The 21,235-nt window shown below is 42.0% G+C and overlaps 1 protein-coding gene across 1 annotated transcript in view; it reads left to right on the top strand.

Annotated features, from left to right (window-relative positions):
- Positions 1–21,235, top strand: part of LOC141076890 (lysophospholipid acyltransferase 2-like) — a 158,241-nt gene that overhangs the window by 89,238 nt on the left and 47,768 nt on the right. Inside the window, exon 2 of the mRNA XM_073564141.1 lies at positions 5,402–5,547. Within this exon, the coding sequence (XP_073420242.1) occupies positions 5,402–5,547 (146 nt within the window). The remainder of the gene's footprint in view (positions 1–5,401; positions 5,548–21,235) is intronic.

Here is a 21,235-nt window from a genome sequence, read left to right as displayed (position 1 = left end):
GGACCTTGTCCTGAACCTCAAAACCCGACGTGTTCTCTAGCACCTGTGGGACCTGCTGTGAACCTTGTACCCTGGTGTGCCTCTTCGCACGGCCAGGACCATTGTTTGTACTGTGAACCTGGCGTGCCTCTAGCACACACAGGACCTTGAATCTTGAATCCTTGCGGCTCCTCTAGCGCACGCAGGACCTTGGACCTTGAACCCTGGCGTGTCCCCTAAACACGCACCATGCCTAGTATCTTGATCCTGGTGTTTCCTAGCAAGCACCCTGCCTTGAACCTTGCCTTGGACCCTGGTGTTTCTCCTAGCACGCATCTTGCCTTGATCCCTGCCCTGGACCTTGGCGTGTCTCCTAACACGCACCATGTCTTGAACTCTGGTGTGCCTCCTTGCCTGAACCCTGGCTTGCTTGCTGGATGCCCGGAGCCTGCCGATCGCTGCCAGAGGTCCGGAGCCTGATGATTGCGGCCTGATGTCCGGAGCTGATGTCCGCAGCCTGATGTCCGGACCCTGTCGATCGTTGCCAGTTGTCCGGAGTCCGATGCCATCTATGCCTTGCCGGAACCCTCGCATGCCACCTTGCACATACCATGCCTTGAACCTTGGCTTGTCCACGCATGTACCTTGCTATGTTTCACTTTGTCCGCATACTTATGTCTTGCACCTGATGTTACCCTGAGACCACGCTTTAATGAAGATACCCTGAGATCACGCTTTATTTTGTCTTGTATCCTGCATGTTCCCTGTTGCCAGACACTCATACTTGTGTCTTCCTTGAGCAGGCCTTCTGGTTCCAGCAGTCGCGATGACTCACCCCCTTGGTCTTGCCCCTGACACTCCCTATATAAGGGGTGGTTCCTCACAAGGTCAGCTCGCCCTAGGTGGGTGGGTGCCACGACCCAGAGGGTCCACTCAAAAAAAATCGACTCCGCAGACTCCGTCACAATTACCTTTTTCCAGTCCTCTATGGTCCAATCCATATGGTCTTTGGTAAAGTTAAGCCTGGCTCTCCTTTGCTTCTCATTGATGAAAGGCTTTTTTCTTGCTTTATATAAGTTGAGCCCTGCCTCTAGGAGCCTGTTACAAACTGTTCTTGCCATGCACTTCATCCCAGCTGCCATTTGCCATTCCTTTTGCAGGTCACTTGATGTCATCCTGCGGTTGCTGAGGGACATTCGAATAAGATGACGGTCATCCCGGTCAGTGGAGAGTCGTTTTCACCCTCTGCCGGTCTGTAGCTTTGTTGTCCCCAATATCTGCTGGTTGACCGTGTTGTAATGGACTGCTGTCTTAGAAACTTTAAGGATGAAGGCAACATGATGTTTACTGTATCCTTCTGCTAGTAAAGCCAGAATTGAGCCCTTCTTTTCCTCACTCAAGACTTTTCTTTTCAACTCCTTTGGCATGGTTAAAAGTTATTTTCTCTTTCCTATTACTTTTGGGATATTACTAGCACTTATTTTGCCATCCAGCTCGTCCTATTGCAAGAGGATTGTGACCACCACAGCAGGGCATTTTATACTTTCCTCCGTTAAATAAGATTTGGTTCAGGTGATCACCTAATCAGAAACACATTAAGTAGAATGAGGTGTACTCTGGTTGGAATTCTGCTGACACTGGAATGGAATGGCTGTCAGACATGTAGAGAAGCTGATTTTTATAAAACTGTGCAGTGGTCTCTTAATTTTTGAGATATATATATATATATATATATATATATATATACAGTGGGGAAAAAAAGTATTTAGTCAGTCAGCAATAGTGCAAGTTCCACCACTTAAAAAGATGAGAGGCGTCTGTAATTTACATCATAGGTAGACCTCAACTATGGGAGACAAACTGAGAAAAAAAAATCCAGAAAATCACATTGTCTGTTTTTTTTTCATTTTATTTGCATATTATGGTGGAAAATAAGTATTTGGTCAGAAACAAGCAATCAAGATTTCTGGCTCTCACAGACCTGTAACTTCTTCTTTAAGAGTCTCCTCTTTCCTCCACTCATTACCTGTAGTAATGGCACCTGTTTAAACTTGTTATCAGTATAAAAAGACACCTGTGCACACCCTCAAACAGTCTGACTCCAAACTCCACTATGGTGATGACCAAAGAGCTGTCAAAGGACACCAGAAACAAAATTGTAGCCCTGCACCAGGCTGGGAAGACTGAATCTGCAATAGGCAACCAGCTTGGAGTGAAGAAATCAACTGTGAAAAAATGGAAGACATACAAGACCACTGATAATCTCCCTCGATCTGGTGCTCCACGCAAAATCCCACCCCGTGGGGTCAGAATGATCACAAGAACGGTGAGCAAAAATCCCAGAACCACGCGGGGGGACCTAGTGAATGAACTGCAGAGAGCTGGGACCAATGTAACAAGGCCTACCATAAGTAACACACTACGTCACCATGGACTCAGATCCTGCAGTGCCAGACGTGTCCCACTGCTTAAGCCTGTACATGTCCGGGCCCGTCTGAAGTTTGCTAGAGAGCATTTGGATGATCCAGAGAAGTTTTGGGAGAATGTCCTATGGTCTGATGAAACCAAATTGGAACTGTTTGGTAGAAACACAACTTGTCGTGTTTGGAGGAAAAAGAATACTGAGTTGCATCCATCAAACATCATACCTACTGTAAAGCATAAACAAAAAGCACAGAATGACAAATGTGCAAAAATACCTTGCAATAAGATATATAACAGTAGTCAGCAAGTGCTGATAAAAGGTAATAACAAACACAGGGTATTTAGTCTATACGTTTTTTTGCAAAAAAATGTATACCAAGCTGCCTCACCAACGTCAAGGTAACCCGTATTGAAGCAGTCCCTATCTAATGTATTTAATACCTGAACATATGAACTGTGTCTAAATGAGCAGGATTAAGACAGGCGCTTTCTGGTATGGGCACGTGATGCAAGACAGCTTCTTATGTGCATGTCACACAAGAGAGGGGTGGGGTCTCTCAAATCATGCATAAGCATGAAAAAAACTGGATTAAAAACACACATGTGACATGCACAATGTGAACAAGTCTGTTGGACCATGTTCACTCCACCCTGACTGAAACACAAACAAAAAGCACAGAATGACAAATGTGCAAAAATACCTTGCAATAAGATATATAACAGTAGTCAGCAAGTGCTGATAAAAGGTAATAACAAACACAGGGTATTTAGTCTATACGTTTTTTTGCAAAAAAATGTATACCAAGTTGCCTCACCAACGTCAAGGTAACCCGTATTGAAGCAGTCCCTATCTAATGTAATTAATACCTGAACATATGAACTGTGTCTAAATGAGCAGGATTAAGACAGGCGCTTTCTGGTATGGGCACGTGATGCAAGAAAGCTTCTTATGTGCATGTCACACAAGAGAGGGGTGGGGTCTCTCAAATCATGCATAAGCATGAAAAAAACTGGATTAAAAACACACATGTGACATGCACAATGTGAACAAGTCTGTTGGACCATGTTCACTCCACCCTGACTGAAACACAAACAAAAAGCACAGAATGACAAATGTGCAAAAATACCTTGCAATAAGATATATAACAGTAGTCAGCAAGTGCTGATAAAAGGTAATAACAAACACAGGGTATTTAGTCTATACGTTTTTTTGCAAAAAAATGTATACCAAGCTGCCTCACCAACGTCAAGGTAACCCGTATTGAAGCAGTCCCTATCTAATGTATTTAATACCTGAACATATGAACTGTGTCTAAATGAGCAGGATTAAGACAGGCGCTTTCTGGTATGGGCACGTGATGCAAGACAGCTTCTTATGTGCATGTCACACAAGAGAGGGGTGGGGTCTCTCAAATCATGCATAAGCATGAAAAAAACTGGATTAAAAACACACATGTGACATGCACAATGTGAACAAGTCTGTTGGACCATGTTCACTCCACCCTGACTGAAACACAAACAAAAAGCACAGAATGACAAATGTGCAAAAATACCTTGCAATAAGATATATAACAGTAGTCAGCAAGTGCTGATAAAAGGTAATAACAAACACAGGGTATTTAGTCTATACGTTTTTTTGCAAAAAAATGTATACCAAGCTGCCTCACCAACGTCAAGGTAACCCGTATTGAAGCAGTCCCTATCTAATGTATTTAATACCTGAACATATGAACTGTGTCTAAATGAGCAGGATTAAAACAGGCGCTTTCTGGTATGGGCACGTGATGCAAGACAGCTTCTTATGTGCATGTCACACAAGAGAGGGGTGGGGTCTCTCAAATCATGCATAAGCATGAAAAAAACTGGATTAAAAACACACATGTGACATGCACAATTTTTTTTTTTTTTTAATCTACTGTAAAGCATGGTGGTGGAAACATCATGCTTTGGGGCTGTTTCTCTGCAAAGGGGCCAGGACGACTGATCCGGATACATGAAAGAATGAATGGGGCCATGTATCGTGAGATTTTGAGTGCAAACCTTCCATCAGCAAGGGCATTGAAGATGAAACGTGGCTGGGTCTTTCAACATGACAATGATCCAAAGTACACCGCCAGGGCAACGAAGGAGTGGCTTCGTAAGAAGCATTTCAAGGTCCTGGAGTGGCCTAGCCAGTCTCCAGATCTCAACCCTATAGAAAACCTTTGGAGGGAGTTGAAAGTCCGTGTTGCCAAGCGAAAAGCCAAAAACATCACTGCTCTAGAGGAGATCTGCATGGAGGAATGGGCCAACATACCAACAACAGTGTGTGGCAACCTTGTGAAGACTTACAGAAAACGTTTGACCTCTGTCATTGCCAACAAAGGATATATCACAAAGTATTGAGATGAAATTTTGTTTCTGACCAAATACTTATTTTCCACCATAATATGCAAATAAAATGAAAAAAAAACAGACAATGTGATTTTCTGGATTTTTTTTTCTCAGTTTGTCTCCCATAGTTGAGGTCTACCTATGATGTAAATTACAGACGCCTCTCATCTTTTTAAGTGGTGGAACTTGCACTATTGCTGACTGACTAAATACTTTTTTTCCCCACTGTATATTTTCACTTATATTTGTTTTGTGTGTGTAGACATTATAAATCTGAACATGGTATGTAATGACATTGTGGTCTTCAATGGAGAATGAAAAAGAAGATATTGAACAAGGAAATTACAAAATTCTTTTTTTTAATAATGCATCTTTATTTAGCTCTATGGATTTACAAAAACTCATGCAAAAACGCATAAAAAAGCTCGTATTTTTTGCTGTGTTTTTCTGCCAAGAGATGTGGAAACCTTGCAGAAATTTCTGCAAGTAAATACGCAACGTGCGCACATAGCCTTAAAGGTATACTATCCCTCAGAGTAAGTTGACTAATACTATGTATAAGATTTCCTTAAAATAAAACTGTATTTCCACTATATTGATGACCTGTTTTGTTTTTTCTTTTCAGCGACTTTTCCTTAGTGGGCAGCTTTCTGCCCTTATCTTGGCTTTTTTGTTCCGATACTGCCTGCCTCCCTCCCATTTTGGTCCAAGAGTCAGACATGGCATTGCCACCTTGCTCGGAATCTGTCTTTCAGCCTACTGCTTTGGATGGTAAGATATTAGTATAAAATAGTATAAAATAGTATATGAAAATAAAAATCTATTCCTTCATAGAAGTAAAATATTCAGAATTGAGAGTCCTCAGTGGTTGATACCTTTTGATGGCTAACTGAAAAGATGCTAACACTTTGCAAGCTTTCGAGACTACTCAGGTCTCTTCATCAGGCATTGACTAATACAAAATCTGGTTCATAGAAGTAAAAATTATGGTAAGTGATCACACTAACTTGGTCAGATCTATGTGTAAGATGACACATTCCAGTTTGTTAATGGATGCCTGTATACAATTTATAGTTTTCCTGTTATGAAGTGATGGATTTTCATCATCTCTAGTGACACTTTATTGTGGTGAGCTTATTTATTTTCTGTCATGTTAAGACTACAGAAGCTTGAAATCCACCAACACATACATAGCTTCTTAGCCACACAGCGGGTGAAATAAGTACTGAACACGTCAAGAATTTTCTAAGTAAATATATTTCTAAAGCCCCTATTGATGTGAAATTCTCACCAGATGATGGTAACAGTTCATCCAAATCCACAAAGGCAAAGAAATAATACAGTATATACACATGTGGTCAAAATTGTTAGTACGCCTTGTTTAATGACAGGAAAAACCCACAATGGTCACAGAAATAACTTGAATCTGACAAAAGTAATAATAAGTAAAAAATCTATGATAATGAACAAATGAAAGTCAGACATTGCTTTTCAGCTATATTCCACAGAATTTAAAAAAAAATAAAACTCATGAAATAGACCTGAACAGAAATTATGGTACTCTTAGCATAATATTTTGTTGCACAAGCTTTTAAGGCAATCGCTGCAATCAAACGATTTCTGTAACTGTCAATGAGACTTCTGCACCTCTCAACAGGTATTTTGGCCCACTCCTCAAGAGCAAACTGATGCAGTTGTCTCGTGTTTGAAGGTGGCCTGTTATGAATGAGTCACCGTAGGAGGCAAAAGCAGAAATACAAGCTAAGTCCAGAAAACTAGAGAAGTTGGCAACCATCAGATTGCAGACCCCTCAACCTATCAACACAACTAGCAGTAGCCGTGGGGGGTTCCTACGATGCCCTAGACCCCTCGATCACAGCTGGAGAATTAAATAGGCCTAAAGAAAGAAAGGGGAAATCTAAACTGCCCCACAGCAGACCCCAAAGCAATAGGCAGCCCCCAACATATAATGACGGTGAAGCAAGATGAAAACACTAACACAGACAGAAAGATAGACTGAGCAAAGACGGGGCCCCAAAACTACCTAGATAGGAAAGGACAGGAAGGCTGCTGTCTGCAATCTGCTAAAACCCTATCAAAGACATAAGCCAACAAGCTGATATGAAAAAGGCCCTGAAGCAGCTAGGCTTCAAAAACTAAATCAGCACTCAGGTATTTTGAGAAGACAGAGCTAAAGGAATTCAGCACACCCCAGCAGGGAATGGCAGAAATCCAGAAAAACAAAGCAAAACAAAGTCAAGCACCAATGCAAAAGGCTGAGCAGCAAACTTAGCTTTAGAGGAGCAGGAATTCAGACTGGTCTCCAAGGATCCCACAGAGAAATCACCCACAGGGCAGAAGGGGGTCGGCAGCCTTATATCCAGTCAGTAACTCCACTCAGCCAGTCATCATCATCAGCCTCAGGTGTTTGATAATCAGGCTCATTACCTTTCTTTACCAGAAGAGGGAGTTCCTCGGGCCTCAGTAATGAAGGGGAAAATGAACTCACAACAGTACCTCCCCCTTGAGGAGGGGTCACCGAACCCTCAACTATGCCACCAGGGCGATCAGGGTGAGCCCGATGAAAGGCATGCACCAATCTGTTGGCATGAATATCAGAGGCAGAGACCCAGGAATTATCCTCCTGACCATAACCCTTCCACTTAACCAAATACTGGAGTCTCCGTCTAGCCAGACGGGAATCCAGTACTTTCTCTACCTCATATTCCATGTTACCTTCAACCAATACAGGGTCTGGAGGTGCCACCCCCGGAACAACAGGTTCAACAAACCTCTTCAACAAAGATTTATGGAACACATTATGGATTTTAAATGTAACAGGAAGAGCCAAACGAAAAGAGACCGGATTAATAATCTCCACAATCTTGTAAGGTCCAATAAATCTAGGCTTAAACTTAGGAGAAGCCACCTTCATAGCAATATTTTTTGATGATAACCACACCATATCACCAACCATAAACTGGGGACCAATGGTCCTATGTCGGTTGGAAAACCGCTGGGCCTTTTCCTGGGAGAGAGATAACTTATCCACCACTTGGTCCCAGATCTGGTGCATTCTCTCGACCACAGTGTCAACACCTGGGCAGGCAGAGGGCTCCACCTGCCCTGAAGAAAATCGAGGATGAAACCCAAAGTTACAAAAAAAAGGTGACATCAAAGTGGCAGAACTAGCTCTATTATTTAAAGCAAATTCGGCCAAGGGCAAAAATGAAACCCAATCATCCTGATCAGCAGAAATAAAACATCTCAAATATGACTCCAAGGTCTGGTTTGTTCTCTCTGTCTGCCCATTGGTCTGAGGGTGAAAAGCAGAGGAGAAGGACAACTGAATTCCCAGCCTGGAACAGAAAGTTCTCCAAAATCTAGACACAAACTGGACTCCTCTGTCAGATACAATGTTCTCAGGAATCCCGTGCAAACGAACCACCTGTTGTAAAAACAGGGGCACCAACTCAGAGGAAGACGGCAACTTAGGGAGTGGTACAAGATGAACCATCTTAGAGAACCTATCACAAATCACCCAAATAACAGTCATCCTTTGAGAGACAGGCATATCAGAGATGAAATCCATTGAAATATGGGTCCATGGCCTCTTGGGGACAGGCAAAGGCATCAACAACCCACTAGAGCGAGAACACGATTTAGACCGGGAGCACGTCCCACAGGACTGCACAAAATTCCTGACATCACGAGACAAGGAGGGCCACCAAAAAAAACGACTCACCAGATCTCTAGTACCAAAAATACCTGGATGACCAGCCAAAGCAGAGCAATGAAATTCAGACATCACTCTCTTCTTCCACTGGTCAGGAACATACAACTTTCCACTGGGACAACGCTCAGGTTTGTCCTCCTGGAACTTTTCCAGAGCACGTCTCAAATCGGGCGAGATGGCAGAAAGAACTACCCCTTCGCCTAAGATGGTAGCAGGCTTGGTCACCACAGGAGAATCAGCAAAGAAGCTCCTAGAGAGGGCGTCTGCCTTGACATTCTTCGTACCAGGAAGAAAAGAAACCACAAAATCAAAACGTATAAAAAACAAGGCCCACCTAGCCTGTCTAGGGTTCAAGCACTTAGCCGACTCTAGGTAAATCAAATTCTTGTGGTCAGTGAGGACCACGACTTGATGCTTAGCTCCCTCCAACCAATGTCTCCACTCCTCAAATGCCCATTTCATGGCCAACAGTTCCCTATTCCCCACATCATAGTTACTGTACGTTCAGATGGAGAGAACTTTCGGGAAAAGAAAGCACAGGGATTCATTTTAGATGTTACAGGATCCTTTTGGGACAAAACAGCTCCTGCACCAATCTCAGAAGCATCCACCTCTACCTGGAATGGAAGTGAGACATCAGGTTGCCGCAAAACCGGGGTGGAGGTGAATCTTCGCTTCAGCTCCTGAAAGGAAGAAACAGCCTCCGGAGACCAATTTAACACATCAGCACCCTTCTTAGTCAAATCAGTCAATGGCTTGGCAATACTAGAAAATTTAGCTATAAATTTCCGATAAAAATTAGCAAACCCCAAAAACTTCTGGAGGGCCTTCAAAGAAGTGGGCTGAATCCAATCGTAAATGGCCTGTACCTTGGCCGGGTCCATTTCAATAGTTGACGGGGACAAAATAAATCCCAAAAAAGAAATCCTCTGTACTCCAAAAAGGCATTTAGTTCCTTTGACATACAGGGAATTCTCCCTCAAGATCCGGAACACAGTCCGAATTTGTTCCACATGAGAATCCCAATCCTTGGAGAAGATCAAAATATCATCCAGATAGATAATCAAAAATTTATCGACAAAATCTCGGAAAATATCGTTCATGAAGCACTGGAAGACAGAAGGGGCATTAGTGAGCCCAAAAGGCATCACCAGGTACTCAAAATGTCCCTCCGGAGTATTAAACGCCATCTTCCATTCATCCCCATGCTTAATGCGAATAAGATTATACGCCCCCCTGAGGTCAAGCTTGGTAAACCAGCAAGCACCTTTAACTCTGGAGAATAGATCAGAAATCAGGTGTAACGGATACTGATATTTAACAGTAATTTTGTTGAGGGCACGATAATCAATACAAGGTCTTAATGATCCATCCTTTTTGGCTACAAAAAAAAAACTGGCACCTAAGGCTGTGTGCACACGCTGCGGATTAGGTGCGGATTCATCCGCGCGGATTTTGTAAAATCCGCAGGTGAAACCGCAGGTCAAAATACCTGCGGTTTTACCTGCGGATTGCTCTGCGGTTTTGCCCTGCGGTTTTTCATCTCCTCAATAGAGGAGATGGCAAACCGCAGGAGAATCCGCAGAAAGAATTGACATGTCAATTCTTTCTGCGGATTGAAAACCGCAGATAATCCGCGCGGAAAATTCCGCACCGTCTGCACTGCGGTTTTTGATTCCCATAGGGAATCATTGTACTGTACACCGCAGCAAAAACTGCTGCGGGTCCGCAGCGGCCAAAACCGCTGCGGAACCGCAGCAAAATCCGCAGCGTGTGCACACAGCCTAAGGGTGACAAGGATGGTCTAATATGACCCTTCTCCAACGCCTCCTTAATATAGGATCGCATAGCCTCGTGCTCGGGTACAGATAAATTGAAGAGCCGACCCTTGGGAAATTTACACCCCGGGCTCAGTTCAATTGCACAGTCATAACTCCTATGAGGAGGCAGAGACGCAGACTCATTCTCACTAAATACATCATAAAAGTCCGCCAAATAATCAGGAACATCATGCGACTGAGGAGAGGTGGAAAACACCGGAGCCTCACTAAAGGCACACCGACAACCCCAACTCACCACAGACACAGATTTCCAATCCAAAACTGGATTATGAATTTGTAACCAGGGAAACCCCAGAACAATAGTATCATGCAGATTATGCAACACCAAAAATCTGCAATTTTCTTGATGGTCTGGGGCGACCCGCATTACCACCTGGGTCCAAAACTGAGGTTTATTTTTAGCCAAAGGAGTAGCATCAATCCCTCTCAAAGGGATAGGCGTCTGCAGAGGTGTCATCGGAAATCCACAACGTTTAGCAAAATCCAAGTCCATTAGGTTTAGGGCTGCTCCCGAATCCACAAAAGCCTTGGCGGAAAATGTGGACAGGGAGCAGATCAGAGTAATAGCCAGAAGAAACTTAGGTTGAACACCCCCAACAGAAAACGTATGTGCAAAGCGTTTCTCTCGTTTAGGACAGACAGAAATAATATGCGAGGCATCTCCACAGAAAAAACACAACTTATTACGCCTTCTGAACTCCTGACGCTGCTCTCTGGAAAAAACTCTATCACATTGCATAGGTTCAGACATTTGTTCAACAGGTGGCAACACCTCTCATGCAGCTTTGCGTTCGCGCAAACGCCGATCAACCTGAATGGCTAATGACATAGAATCGTCAAGACCAGAGGGAACAGGAAATCCCACCATAGTATCTTTTACGGCTTCTGACAACCCCTTCCGAAAGAGAGCAGCCAAGGCATTATCATTCCAGGTAGTAAGTACTGCCCACTTTCGGAATTTTTGACAGTACAATTCTGCAGAATCACGACCCTGGTTCAATGCCAACAGGGTCTTTTCAGCCTGAGCAATGGCATTAGGTTCGTCATACAACAACCCCAAGGCCTGAAAAAATGCGTTCACATTAGTCAGAATAGGATCATCTGGTTTCAAAGAAAACGCCCAATCCTGGGGATCGCCACGCAGCAAAGAGATGACAATTTTAACCTGCTGCGTGGAGCTCCCTGACGAGTTAGGCTTCAAGGCAAAAAATAATTTACAATTATTTTTGAAATTCAAAAATTTAGACCGATCCCCAAAAAATACATCAGGTGTAGGAATCTTTGGTTCAGCAGCATGTGAATGAGCAAGGTAGGCGGAAATTCCCCGCACTTCCGCAGCGAGCTGCTCCACACGATCAGACAATTGCTTTATCTCCATTGAGAGAAGAAAAAAATTCCCCCTACGGCCTCAGAGATAGAGGAAAAAATATACACACTTTTTTTTTTTTTTTTTTTTTTTACAATTCTTTCTTGCTATTGAGTACCCTAGGATCTGCGGTATGGCGGGTGATTCTGTTATGAATGAGTCACCGTAGGAGGCAAAAGCAGAAATACAAGCTGAGTCCAGAAAACTAGAGAAGTTGGCAACTATCAGATTGCAGACCCCTGAACCTATCAACACAACTAGCAGTAGCCGTGGGGGGTTCCTACGATGCCCTAGACCCCTCGATCACAGCCGGAGAATTAAATAGGCCTAAAGAAAGAAAGGGGAAATCTAAACTGCCCCAGAGCAGACCCCAAAGCAATAGGCAGCCCCCAACATATAATGACGGTGAAGCAAGACGAAAACACTAACACAGACAGAAAGATAGACTGAGCAAAGACGGGGCCCCAAAACTACCTAGATAGGAAAGGACAGGAGGGCTGCTGTCTGCAATCTACCAAAACCCTATCAAAGACATAAGCCAACAAGCTGATATGAAAAAGGCCCTGAAGCAGCTAGGCTTCAAAAACTAAATCAGCACTCAGGTATTTTCAGAAGACAGAGCTAAAGGAATTCAGCACACCCCAGCAGGGAATGGCAGAAATCCAGAAAAACAAAGCAAAACAAAGTCAAGCACCAATGCAAAAGGCCGAGCAGCAAACTTAGCTTTAGAGGAGCAGGAATTCAGACTGGTCTCCAAGGATCCCACTGAGAAATCACCCGCAGGGCAGAAGGGCGTCGGCAGCCTTATATCCAATCAGTAACTCCACTCAGCCAGTCATCATCATCAGCCTCAGGTGTTTGATAATCAGGCTCACTACCTTTCTTTACCAGAAGAGGGAGTTCCTTGGGCCTCAGTAATGAAGGGGAAAATGAACTCACAACAGTGGCCTTTTCCAGACTGCATGTTTCAGCTCTTTCCAAAGATGTTCAATAGGATTTAGGTCAGGGCTCATAGAAGGCCACTTCAGAATAGTCTAGTGTTTTCCTTTTAGCCATTCTTGGGTGTTTTTAGCTGTGTGTTTTGAGTCATTATCCTGTTGTAAGACCCATGACCTGCGACTAAGACCAAGCTGTCTGACACTGGGCAGCACATTTCTCTGTAGAATCCCTTGATAGTCTTGAGATTTCATTGTACCCTGCACAGATTCTAGACACCCTGTGCCAGATGCAGCAAAGCAGTCCCAGAACATAACAGAGCCTCCTCCATGTTTCACAGTAGGGACAGTGTTCTTTTCTTGATATGCTTCATTTTTCCATCTGTGAACATAGAGAGCGGATGTGCCTTGCCAAAAAGTTCCATTTTTGTCTTATCTGTCCATAGGACATTCTCCCAGAAGCTTTGTGGCTTATCAACATGTAGTTTGGCAAACTCCAGTCTGGCTTTTTTATGATATTTTTTCAACAATGGTGTCCTCCTTGGTCGTCTCCCATGAAGTCCACTTTGGCTCATAGAACATTGGATGGTGTGATCTGACACTGATGTTCCTTGAGCTTGAAGTTCACCTTTAATCTGTTTAGAGGTTTTTCTGGGCTTTTTTGTTACCATTCGTATTATTCGTATCTTTGATTTGTGATCAATTTTCCTCCTGCGGCCACATCCAGGGAGGTTGGCTACAATCCCGTGGAGCTTAAATTTCTGAATAATATGTGCAATTGTAGTCACAGGAACCTCAAGCTGCTTGGAAATGGTCTTATAACTTTTACCTTTAACATGTTTGTTTAAAATTTTCTTTTTAATCTCCTGAAACAACTCTTTCCTTCGATTCCTCTGGTCAATGTTGAGTGTGATACACACCATGTCATCAAACGGTACAGTGAGTATCTGTAGCCCTCTAAACAGGCCCACTCACCGATTCCAAGATTGTAGACACCTGTCATGCTAATTAATGGACACACCTTGTTTTAACATGTCCCTTTTGTCACATTATTTTCAGGGGTACCGTCATTTCTGTCCAGACCTATTTCATGAGTTTTATTTTTTTTTTAATTCTGTGGAAGCATGGTTGAAAAGCAATGTCTGACTTTCATTTGTTCATTATCATAGATTTTTTAGTTATTATTTTTGCCAGATTCAAGTTATTTCTGTGACCATTGTGGATTTTTCTGTCATGAAACGAGGGGTACCAACAATTTTGACCACGTGTGTATATCCATAAATTAAGTTGTGTAATAATGAAAAATGACATGGAAAAAGTATTGAAAACATGAAGAAAGACAGGTGCAAAAAGCCATGGAAAGTCATGACACCAGCTGAAATCTATCAGTAATTAGAAAGCAATCCTGACATTTAGTGAAAAATAATATCAGCTGGTTCAACTGATGGCCTATAAAAGGTGTCTAATTACCAAGGTGCCACACAAGAAACATCTTATAATTTATAATTTGTAAAACCAGTGAGCTGTCACAAAACTTTTGCAGCCTTACTGTTACAAAACACGCTGATGGCATTGGTTACAGAAAAATATTTCTACTACTGAAGGTTCCTGTGAGTACTCTAGGTGCAATAATCAGGAAGTGGAAAGAACATAATTTCACCATAAACCAGCCACGAACAGTTTCTCCCCACAAGATTTCGGACAGAAGAGGGAAAAGAATTATCAGTAGAGTTGTTCAAGAGCCAAGGATCACCTGTGAAGAGCTATATAAAAACCTGAAATCAGCAGGTACAATTGTTTAAAAAAAAAAAAACTATAAGTAAAGCACTCAACCTCCATATCCTGTATGCACGCTCACCACGCAAGACTACAGTGCTGAACAAAAAGCATGCTGAAGTGTGTTTAAAGTTTGCTAAACAACATTTAGACAAGCCTGTGAAATACTGGGAGGGTATAGTTTGGTCAGATGAGAACAAAATTGACTCTTTGGATGCATAATATACACCATGTTTGGAGGCCAAAATGCATTACATATCATCCCCAAAGCACCATACCAAGAGTGAAATTTTGACGTGGGAACATCATTGTGTGTTGCTGTTTTTCGGCATATGGCACTGGCAAACTTCACATAATTTAAGGAAGGATGAGTGAACAAATGTGCCAAGACATTCTTGATAATAATCTGCTCCCATCTACAAGTATGTTAAGGATGAAACAAGGGTGGACATTTCAGCAAGACAATGATCCCACATACACAGCAAAGGAAACTCGCAATTGGTTTTAGAAAAGAAAAATAAAGCTTCTTGAATGGCCAGCCAGTCACCTGATCTGAATCCAAAATAAAATTTATGGAAGGAACTAAAGCTCCGAATTCATACAAGGAGGCCACAGAAGCCTCAGGGTTTGAAGAGTGTTTGTGGAAGAATGGGTCAATATCACACCTGAGCAATGCATGTGATTAGTGTCTCCATACAAGAGATGTATTGAAGCTGTCGTCACCAACAAAGACTTTTGTGCAAAGTTTTAACCCTTTCACAACCTTTGTATATTTACCTCAGAGTTCATGTCCCTGACTTTCATGCGGGCTCTGACGCTGAGCCTACATCTTCCATCTACATCTTTCTTGAATTTGATGGCTAATTTAATCAGCTATCAATTGCCTTTAGCAGCCACGGTTGTAGTGGTACTCCACCTGTGGCTGTTAGGCTGTTAAATGTCGCTGTCAGTGACAGCAGGTTTTAGTATGCGCCAGCCGTAAGCATGTCACAAATCCCGACCATTGGTACTCTGTGATCACGTTGTCATGACAGCCATGGATCTGCAGAAGATGCCTTAGACTGTCATTGTGAATCTCCTGTGAATGCCAGCCATGAGCTTGTGATTTTTGCTATACATAGCAGTGCTAAAGCATGCACTGCAATGTATGCTAAATAAAGTAAAAAATAAAAGTTTTTAAAAATATGAAAAAAATAGAAAAAGTTCAAATCATCTCCATTGAAAATGAAACAATTAACCATGCCAAATATGTGTATTTTTATGTTCAGAAATGTCTGATCTATCAAAATATAAAAGAAATTCGATCGTTAAACCGTGTATTAAGAAAAAAAAAACACCAGAATTAGGTTTTTCTGGCCTTCACAGCATTGTAATAAAATGCACTAAGAAGCGATCAAAATATTGTATCTACCCCAAAAATGGTATCAATAAAAAATCGTCAGCTTAGGACGCAAAAAATAAGCCATCGCACAGCTCCAGATCTCAAAAATTGGAAAGCTGTAGGTCTCGGAAAATGGTGACATAAGCAAAAATTCTTTCTTACAATTTTTGGAATTTTTATTCCCCACTTAAATGAAAAATAAAACCCATACATCTTTGGTATCTGCGTACTTGTATTGACCTGGGAAATCATATTGCCATGTCAGTTTTACTGTATAATGAACATGGTAAACAAAAAGCTAAAACATCATTGTGGAAGTGCACTTTTTTTTGCAATTTCACCGCACTTGGATTTTTTTTTTCTGTTTTCAAGTACGCTATATGGTAATTTCAATGGTGTCATTCAAAAGTACAACTCGTCCTGCAAAAAACAAGCCCTCACATGGCCATATCGAGAGAAAAATAAAAAGCTATGACTATGGGAAGAAGAGGAGGGAAAAGCAACAGCGTAAAAATGGATTATGAAGGGGTTTAATAAATTTTAGTAAGCCTGTTCAAAACTGTTTCCCTTTGTCATTTCTGATTATTATACATCATTTTTGGACATCTATGGTTTGATTTCTTTGACTGTGTGAATTGGATGGGTTGCTACTGACATCTGGTGAGAAATTCATGTCAATAGGACCTTTACAAATATATTTACTTAGATTCTTTGAGGATATGTTATTCTTTATGGTGTGAACTACATTTTGTGAATATTTTTGCGGTTCAGGTCAATCTACACAATTCATGAAACCAACAACTGTTCTGACATATTCTATAGGAATATGGCAGCTATTCATGGATCAATGTAACAACTATCCTAATTCGGCGTTTCTCAACCTGCGATACGCTTACGAAAAAGCCAAACCTGCTTTTCCATGCAAGCAGCATCATTCTCTTGATGGGATACGGACAAGCAGACAAATATGCTTGCCCTCGATTCTGCCATCAGCTGCCTGCTACTCCTCTGCTGACGGCCTGCTGCCACCATCTCTACAGTAGGTTTTATGTAGTGTTAAATCTTCTGGCTCCTGCTGTTCTGCACTTAGTTAGCTGTGCTCTTTGGAAACGCCAGTATTAGCGCATATGGGGCACACCCCTGCAAATGCTTTCATCTCTTACTGTATTAAATGGCCATTCTGATATCCACACACACAATTTACAGGCAAAGTAAATATAATAGTGCACTTATTTGCCCTGGAAACCATGTGCTCCAATATCAGGATGGTAAAGGAGAGGATAGTTTTTTTAGAGTGGGAGCTCTTGGCTATGTGTATTCATGGTGGTATTTCCAAGGAGCACAGTTAAAGGGAACCTGTCAACTCAATTATGCTGCCGGAACAATGGGACGAGTGAATCAGAGACTGGCTCTGTTATTGGAGCCTTGTGTGTTTCACGATGAAACACTTTGACTTTTCAGAGAAAACATGCTTTAAGATGTCAGATGGAGAATGCGACTAGCTTGACTAGTCAAAGAGATGTGTCCTCGGCGGCTTTTTGTCGCCCTGCTCCCATTTTACTAACAGGTATCATGCTATGTGTGTATGCCTGCAGTGCATGGGGGGGGTGTAAAAGGGGAATCTGGCCTGGGGTCTATATCTTGGAGGTGTGGTTGAGGGTTTTTTTATGATTCAAACAGCTACATTTGGTAGCATATCATTTAGAAATCAATGAGGAATTACATACATTTTGTGGCATACTGGAACAGGAAGAGTAGAACTGTATGCTGCACTATCCTTTATATTAAGTCTAAAGGAACGGTTGTGGGAGGCAATTTTTTTTCTTTCATAAGAAAATTTTGTACCGTTTACATAGTATAACCTCTGTGTTGCACTGACTAAAGCTTGCTGCAGAATGATTTAACCGAGTTGACCTCAGAATCCCTGTGGAGCCCATGATACTTTATGGAGGACTATGTGAGGCCCATTATACTGCATGGAGGACTATGTGGGGCCATTATATTGTATGGAGGACTATGTGGGGCCATTATATTGTATGGAGTACTATGTGGGGCCCGTTGCACTGCATGGAGGGCTGTGGGGGGAATCAAAGCTGGGAAATCATACTGGGATGGAGTCTCCACACTTTGCTGGGGGGGAGTGGGTGACCAATATGGTCATAATATCGTGTATGTGGAGGGTACTGTGGAGGATTTCACTGTGGGGGTATCTTACCATGTTTGGCAGGCACTTTTATTGGCATCATACTTTATTTTCTGTATTCTTCAAGGTTTTTATCCATTGTTACTACATATTTAAATTAAGCCATTGGTCCATATGCTTTTACTGCCCTTGCATATCATATTATATTATTCCAGTATTCCACATTTGTGATTAGGTGTTTATTTTATTCTAAGATCTATTAATTAAAATATACTTTGTGGGACAATGCCTTTAAGTTTTTCCATATCAAAAAGATTCATCGTTATATTTGACTAGCTGAAGAGCCCGACGTTGCCCGGGTATAGTAACTAACTATGGTTAGTTATAACAAATTATAATGATTATATCTATATATACAGTGGGGCAAAAAAGTATTTAGTCAGTCAGCAATAGTGCAAGTTCCACCAGTTAAAAAGATGAGAGGCGTCTGTAATTTACATCATAGGTAGACCTCAACTATGGGAGACAAACTGAGAAAAAAAAATCCAGAAAATCACATTGTCTGTTTTTTTTCATTTTATTTGCATATTATGGTGGAAAATAAGTATTTGGTCAGAAACAAGCAATCAAGATTTCTGGCTCTCACAGACCTGTAACTTCTTCTTTAAGAGTCTCCTCTTTCCTCCACTCATTACCTGTAGTAATGGCACCTGTTTAAACTTGTTATCAGTATAAAAAGACACCTGTGCACACCCTCAAACAGTCTGACTCCAAACTCCACTATGGTGAAGACCAAAGAGCTGTCAAAGGACACCAGAAACAAAATTGTAGCCCTGCACCAGGCTGGGAAGACTGAATCTGCAATAGCCAACCAGCTTGGAGTGAAGAAATCAACTGTGGGAGCAATAATTAGAAAATGGAAGACATACAAGACCACTGATAATCTCCCTCGATCTGGTGCTCCACGCAAAATCCCACCCCGTGGGGTCAGAATGATCACAAGAATGGTGAGCAAAAATCCCAGAACCACGCGGGGGGGACCTAGTGAATGAACTGCAGAGAGCTGGGACCAATGTAACAAGGCCTACCATAAGTAACACACTACGCCACCATGGACTCAGATCCTGCAGTGCCAGACGTGTCCCACTGCTTAAGCCTGTACATGTCCGGGCCCGTCTGAAGTTTGCTAGAGAGCATTTGGATGATCCAGAGGAGTTTTGGGAGAATGTCCTATGGTCTGATGAAACCAAACTGGAACTGTTTGGTAGAAACACAACTTGTCGAGTTTGGAGGAAAAAGAATACTGAGTTGCATCCATCAAACACCATACCTACTGTAAAGCATGGTGGTGGAAACATCATGCTTTGGGGCTGTTTCTCTGCAAAGGGGCCAGGACGACTGATCCGGGTACATGAAAGAATGAATGGGGCCATGTATCGTGAGATTTTGAGTTCAAACCTCCTTCCATCAGCAAGGGCATTGATGATGAAACGTGGCTGGGTCTTTCAACATGACAATGATCCAAAGCACACCGCCAGGGCAACGAAGGAGTGGCTTCGTAAGAAGCATTTCAAGGTCCTGGAGTGGCCTAGCCAGTCTCCAGATCTCAACCCTATAGAAAACCTTTGGACGGAGTTGAAAGTCCGTGTTGCCAAGCGAAAAGCCAAAAACATCACTGCTCTAGAGGAGATCTGCATGGAGGAATGGGCCAACATACCAACAACAGTGTGTGGCAACCTTGTGAAGACTTACAGAAAACGTTTGACCTCTGTCATTGCCAACAAAGGATATATCACAAAGTATTGAGATGAAATTTTGTTTCTGACCAAATACTTATTTTCCACCATAATATGCAAATAAAATGAAAAAAAAACAGACAATGTGATTTTCTGGATTTTTTTTTCTCAGTTTGTCTCCCATAGTTGAGGTCTACCTATGATGTAAATTACAGACGCCTCTCATCTTTTTAAGTGGTGGAACTTGCACTATTGCTGACTGACTAAATACTTTTTTGCCCCACTGTATATATATATATATATATATATATATATATATATATATATATATATATAAAGCTGAGTGTATAGCCCCACCCACTCCGCATAGCCACATTCACTTTAATATCCCACATCATCCCGTCAGCCAGAGCTACCGGACTACTACCCCGAATATCCCACATCGTCCCGTCAGCCAGAGCCACCGGACTACTACCCCTAATATCCCACATCATCCCATCAGCCAGAGCCACCGGACAACTACCACTAATATCCCACATCATCCCGTCACAGCCACCGGACTACTACCCCTAATATCCCACATCCCCCTAATATCCCACATCATCCCGTCAACCAGAGCCACGGACTACTGCCCCTAATATCCCACATCATCCCGTCAGCCTGGCATCAGAACCAGAGCGCTGAGTGGATTTGCCCTGACTTCCATATGAATGATCCCTTTAACCCCTTCACTACCAAGGGTGGTTTGCACGTTAACTCCCGGGCCAATTTTTACAATTCTGACCACTGTCCATTTATGAGGCCATAACTCTGGAACGCTTCCATGGATCCTGGTGATTCTGACACTGTTTTCTGGTGACATATTGTACTTCATGTTAATGGTAAAATTTCATTCATATAACTGGCGTTTATTTGTGATTTTTGTGAAAAAAATGGAAATTTGGCGAAAATTTTGCAATTTTCCAACTTTGAATTTTTATGCCCTTAAATCACAGAGATATGACACACAAAAAACTTAATAAGTAACATTTCCCACATGTTTACTTTACATCAGCACAATTTTGGAACCAAAATTTTTTTTTGTTAGGATCTTATAAGGGTTAAAAGTTGACCAGCGATTTCTCATTTTTGCAACACCATTTTATTTTTACGGACCACATCACATTTGAAGTCACTTTGAAGGGTCTATATGATAGAAAATACCCAAAAGTGACACCATTCTAAAAACTGCACCCCTTAAGGTGCTCAAAACTACATTCAAGGAGTTTATTAACCCTTCAGGTGCTTCACAGGAATTTTTTGAATATTTAAAAAAAATGAACATTTAAATTTTTTTCACAAAAAAAATAATTCAGGTTCAATTTTTTTTATTTTCCCAAGGGTAACAGGAGAAATTGGACTGCAAAAATTATTGTGCAATTTGTCCTGAGTATGCTGATACCTGACATGTGGGGGGGAACCACTGTTTCGGCGCATGGCAGAGCTCAGAAGGGAAGGAGGGCCGTTTGACTTTTACAATGCAAAATTGGCTGAAATTCAGATCGG

The sequence above is a fragment of the Dendrobates tinctorius genome, unplaced genomic scaffold, assembly GCF_039654945.1.
Source record: "Dendrobates tinctorius isolate UK_male_01 unplaced genomic scaffold, ASM3965494v1 ptg000015l, whole genome shotgun sequence".
Classification (NCBI taxonomy): Eukaryota; Metazoa; Chordata; class Amphibia; order Anura; family Dendrobatidae; genus Dendrobates; species Dendrobates tinctorius.
The sequence above is the reverse complement of the archived record's forward strand: the minus strand, read 5'-3'. Positions and strand labels throughout refer to the sequence as shown.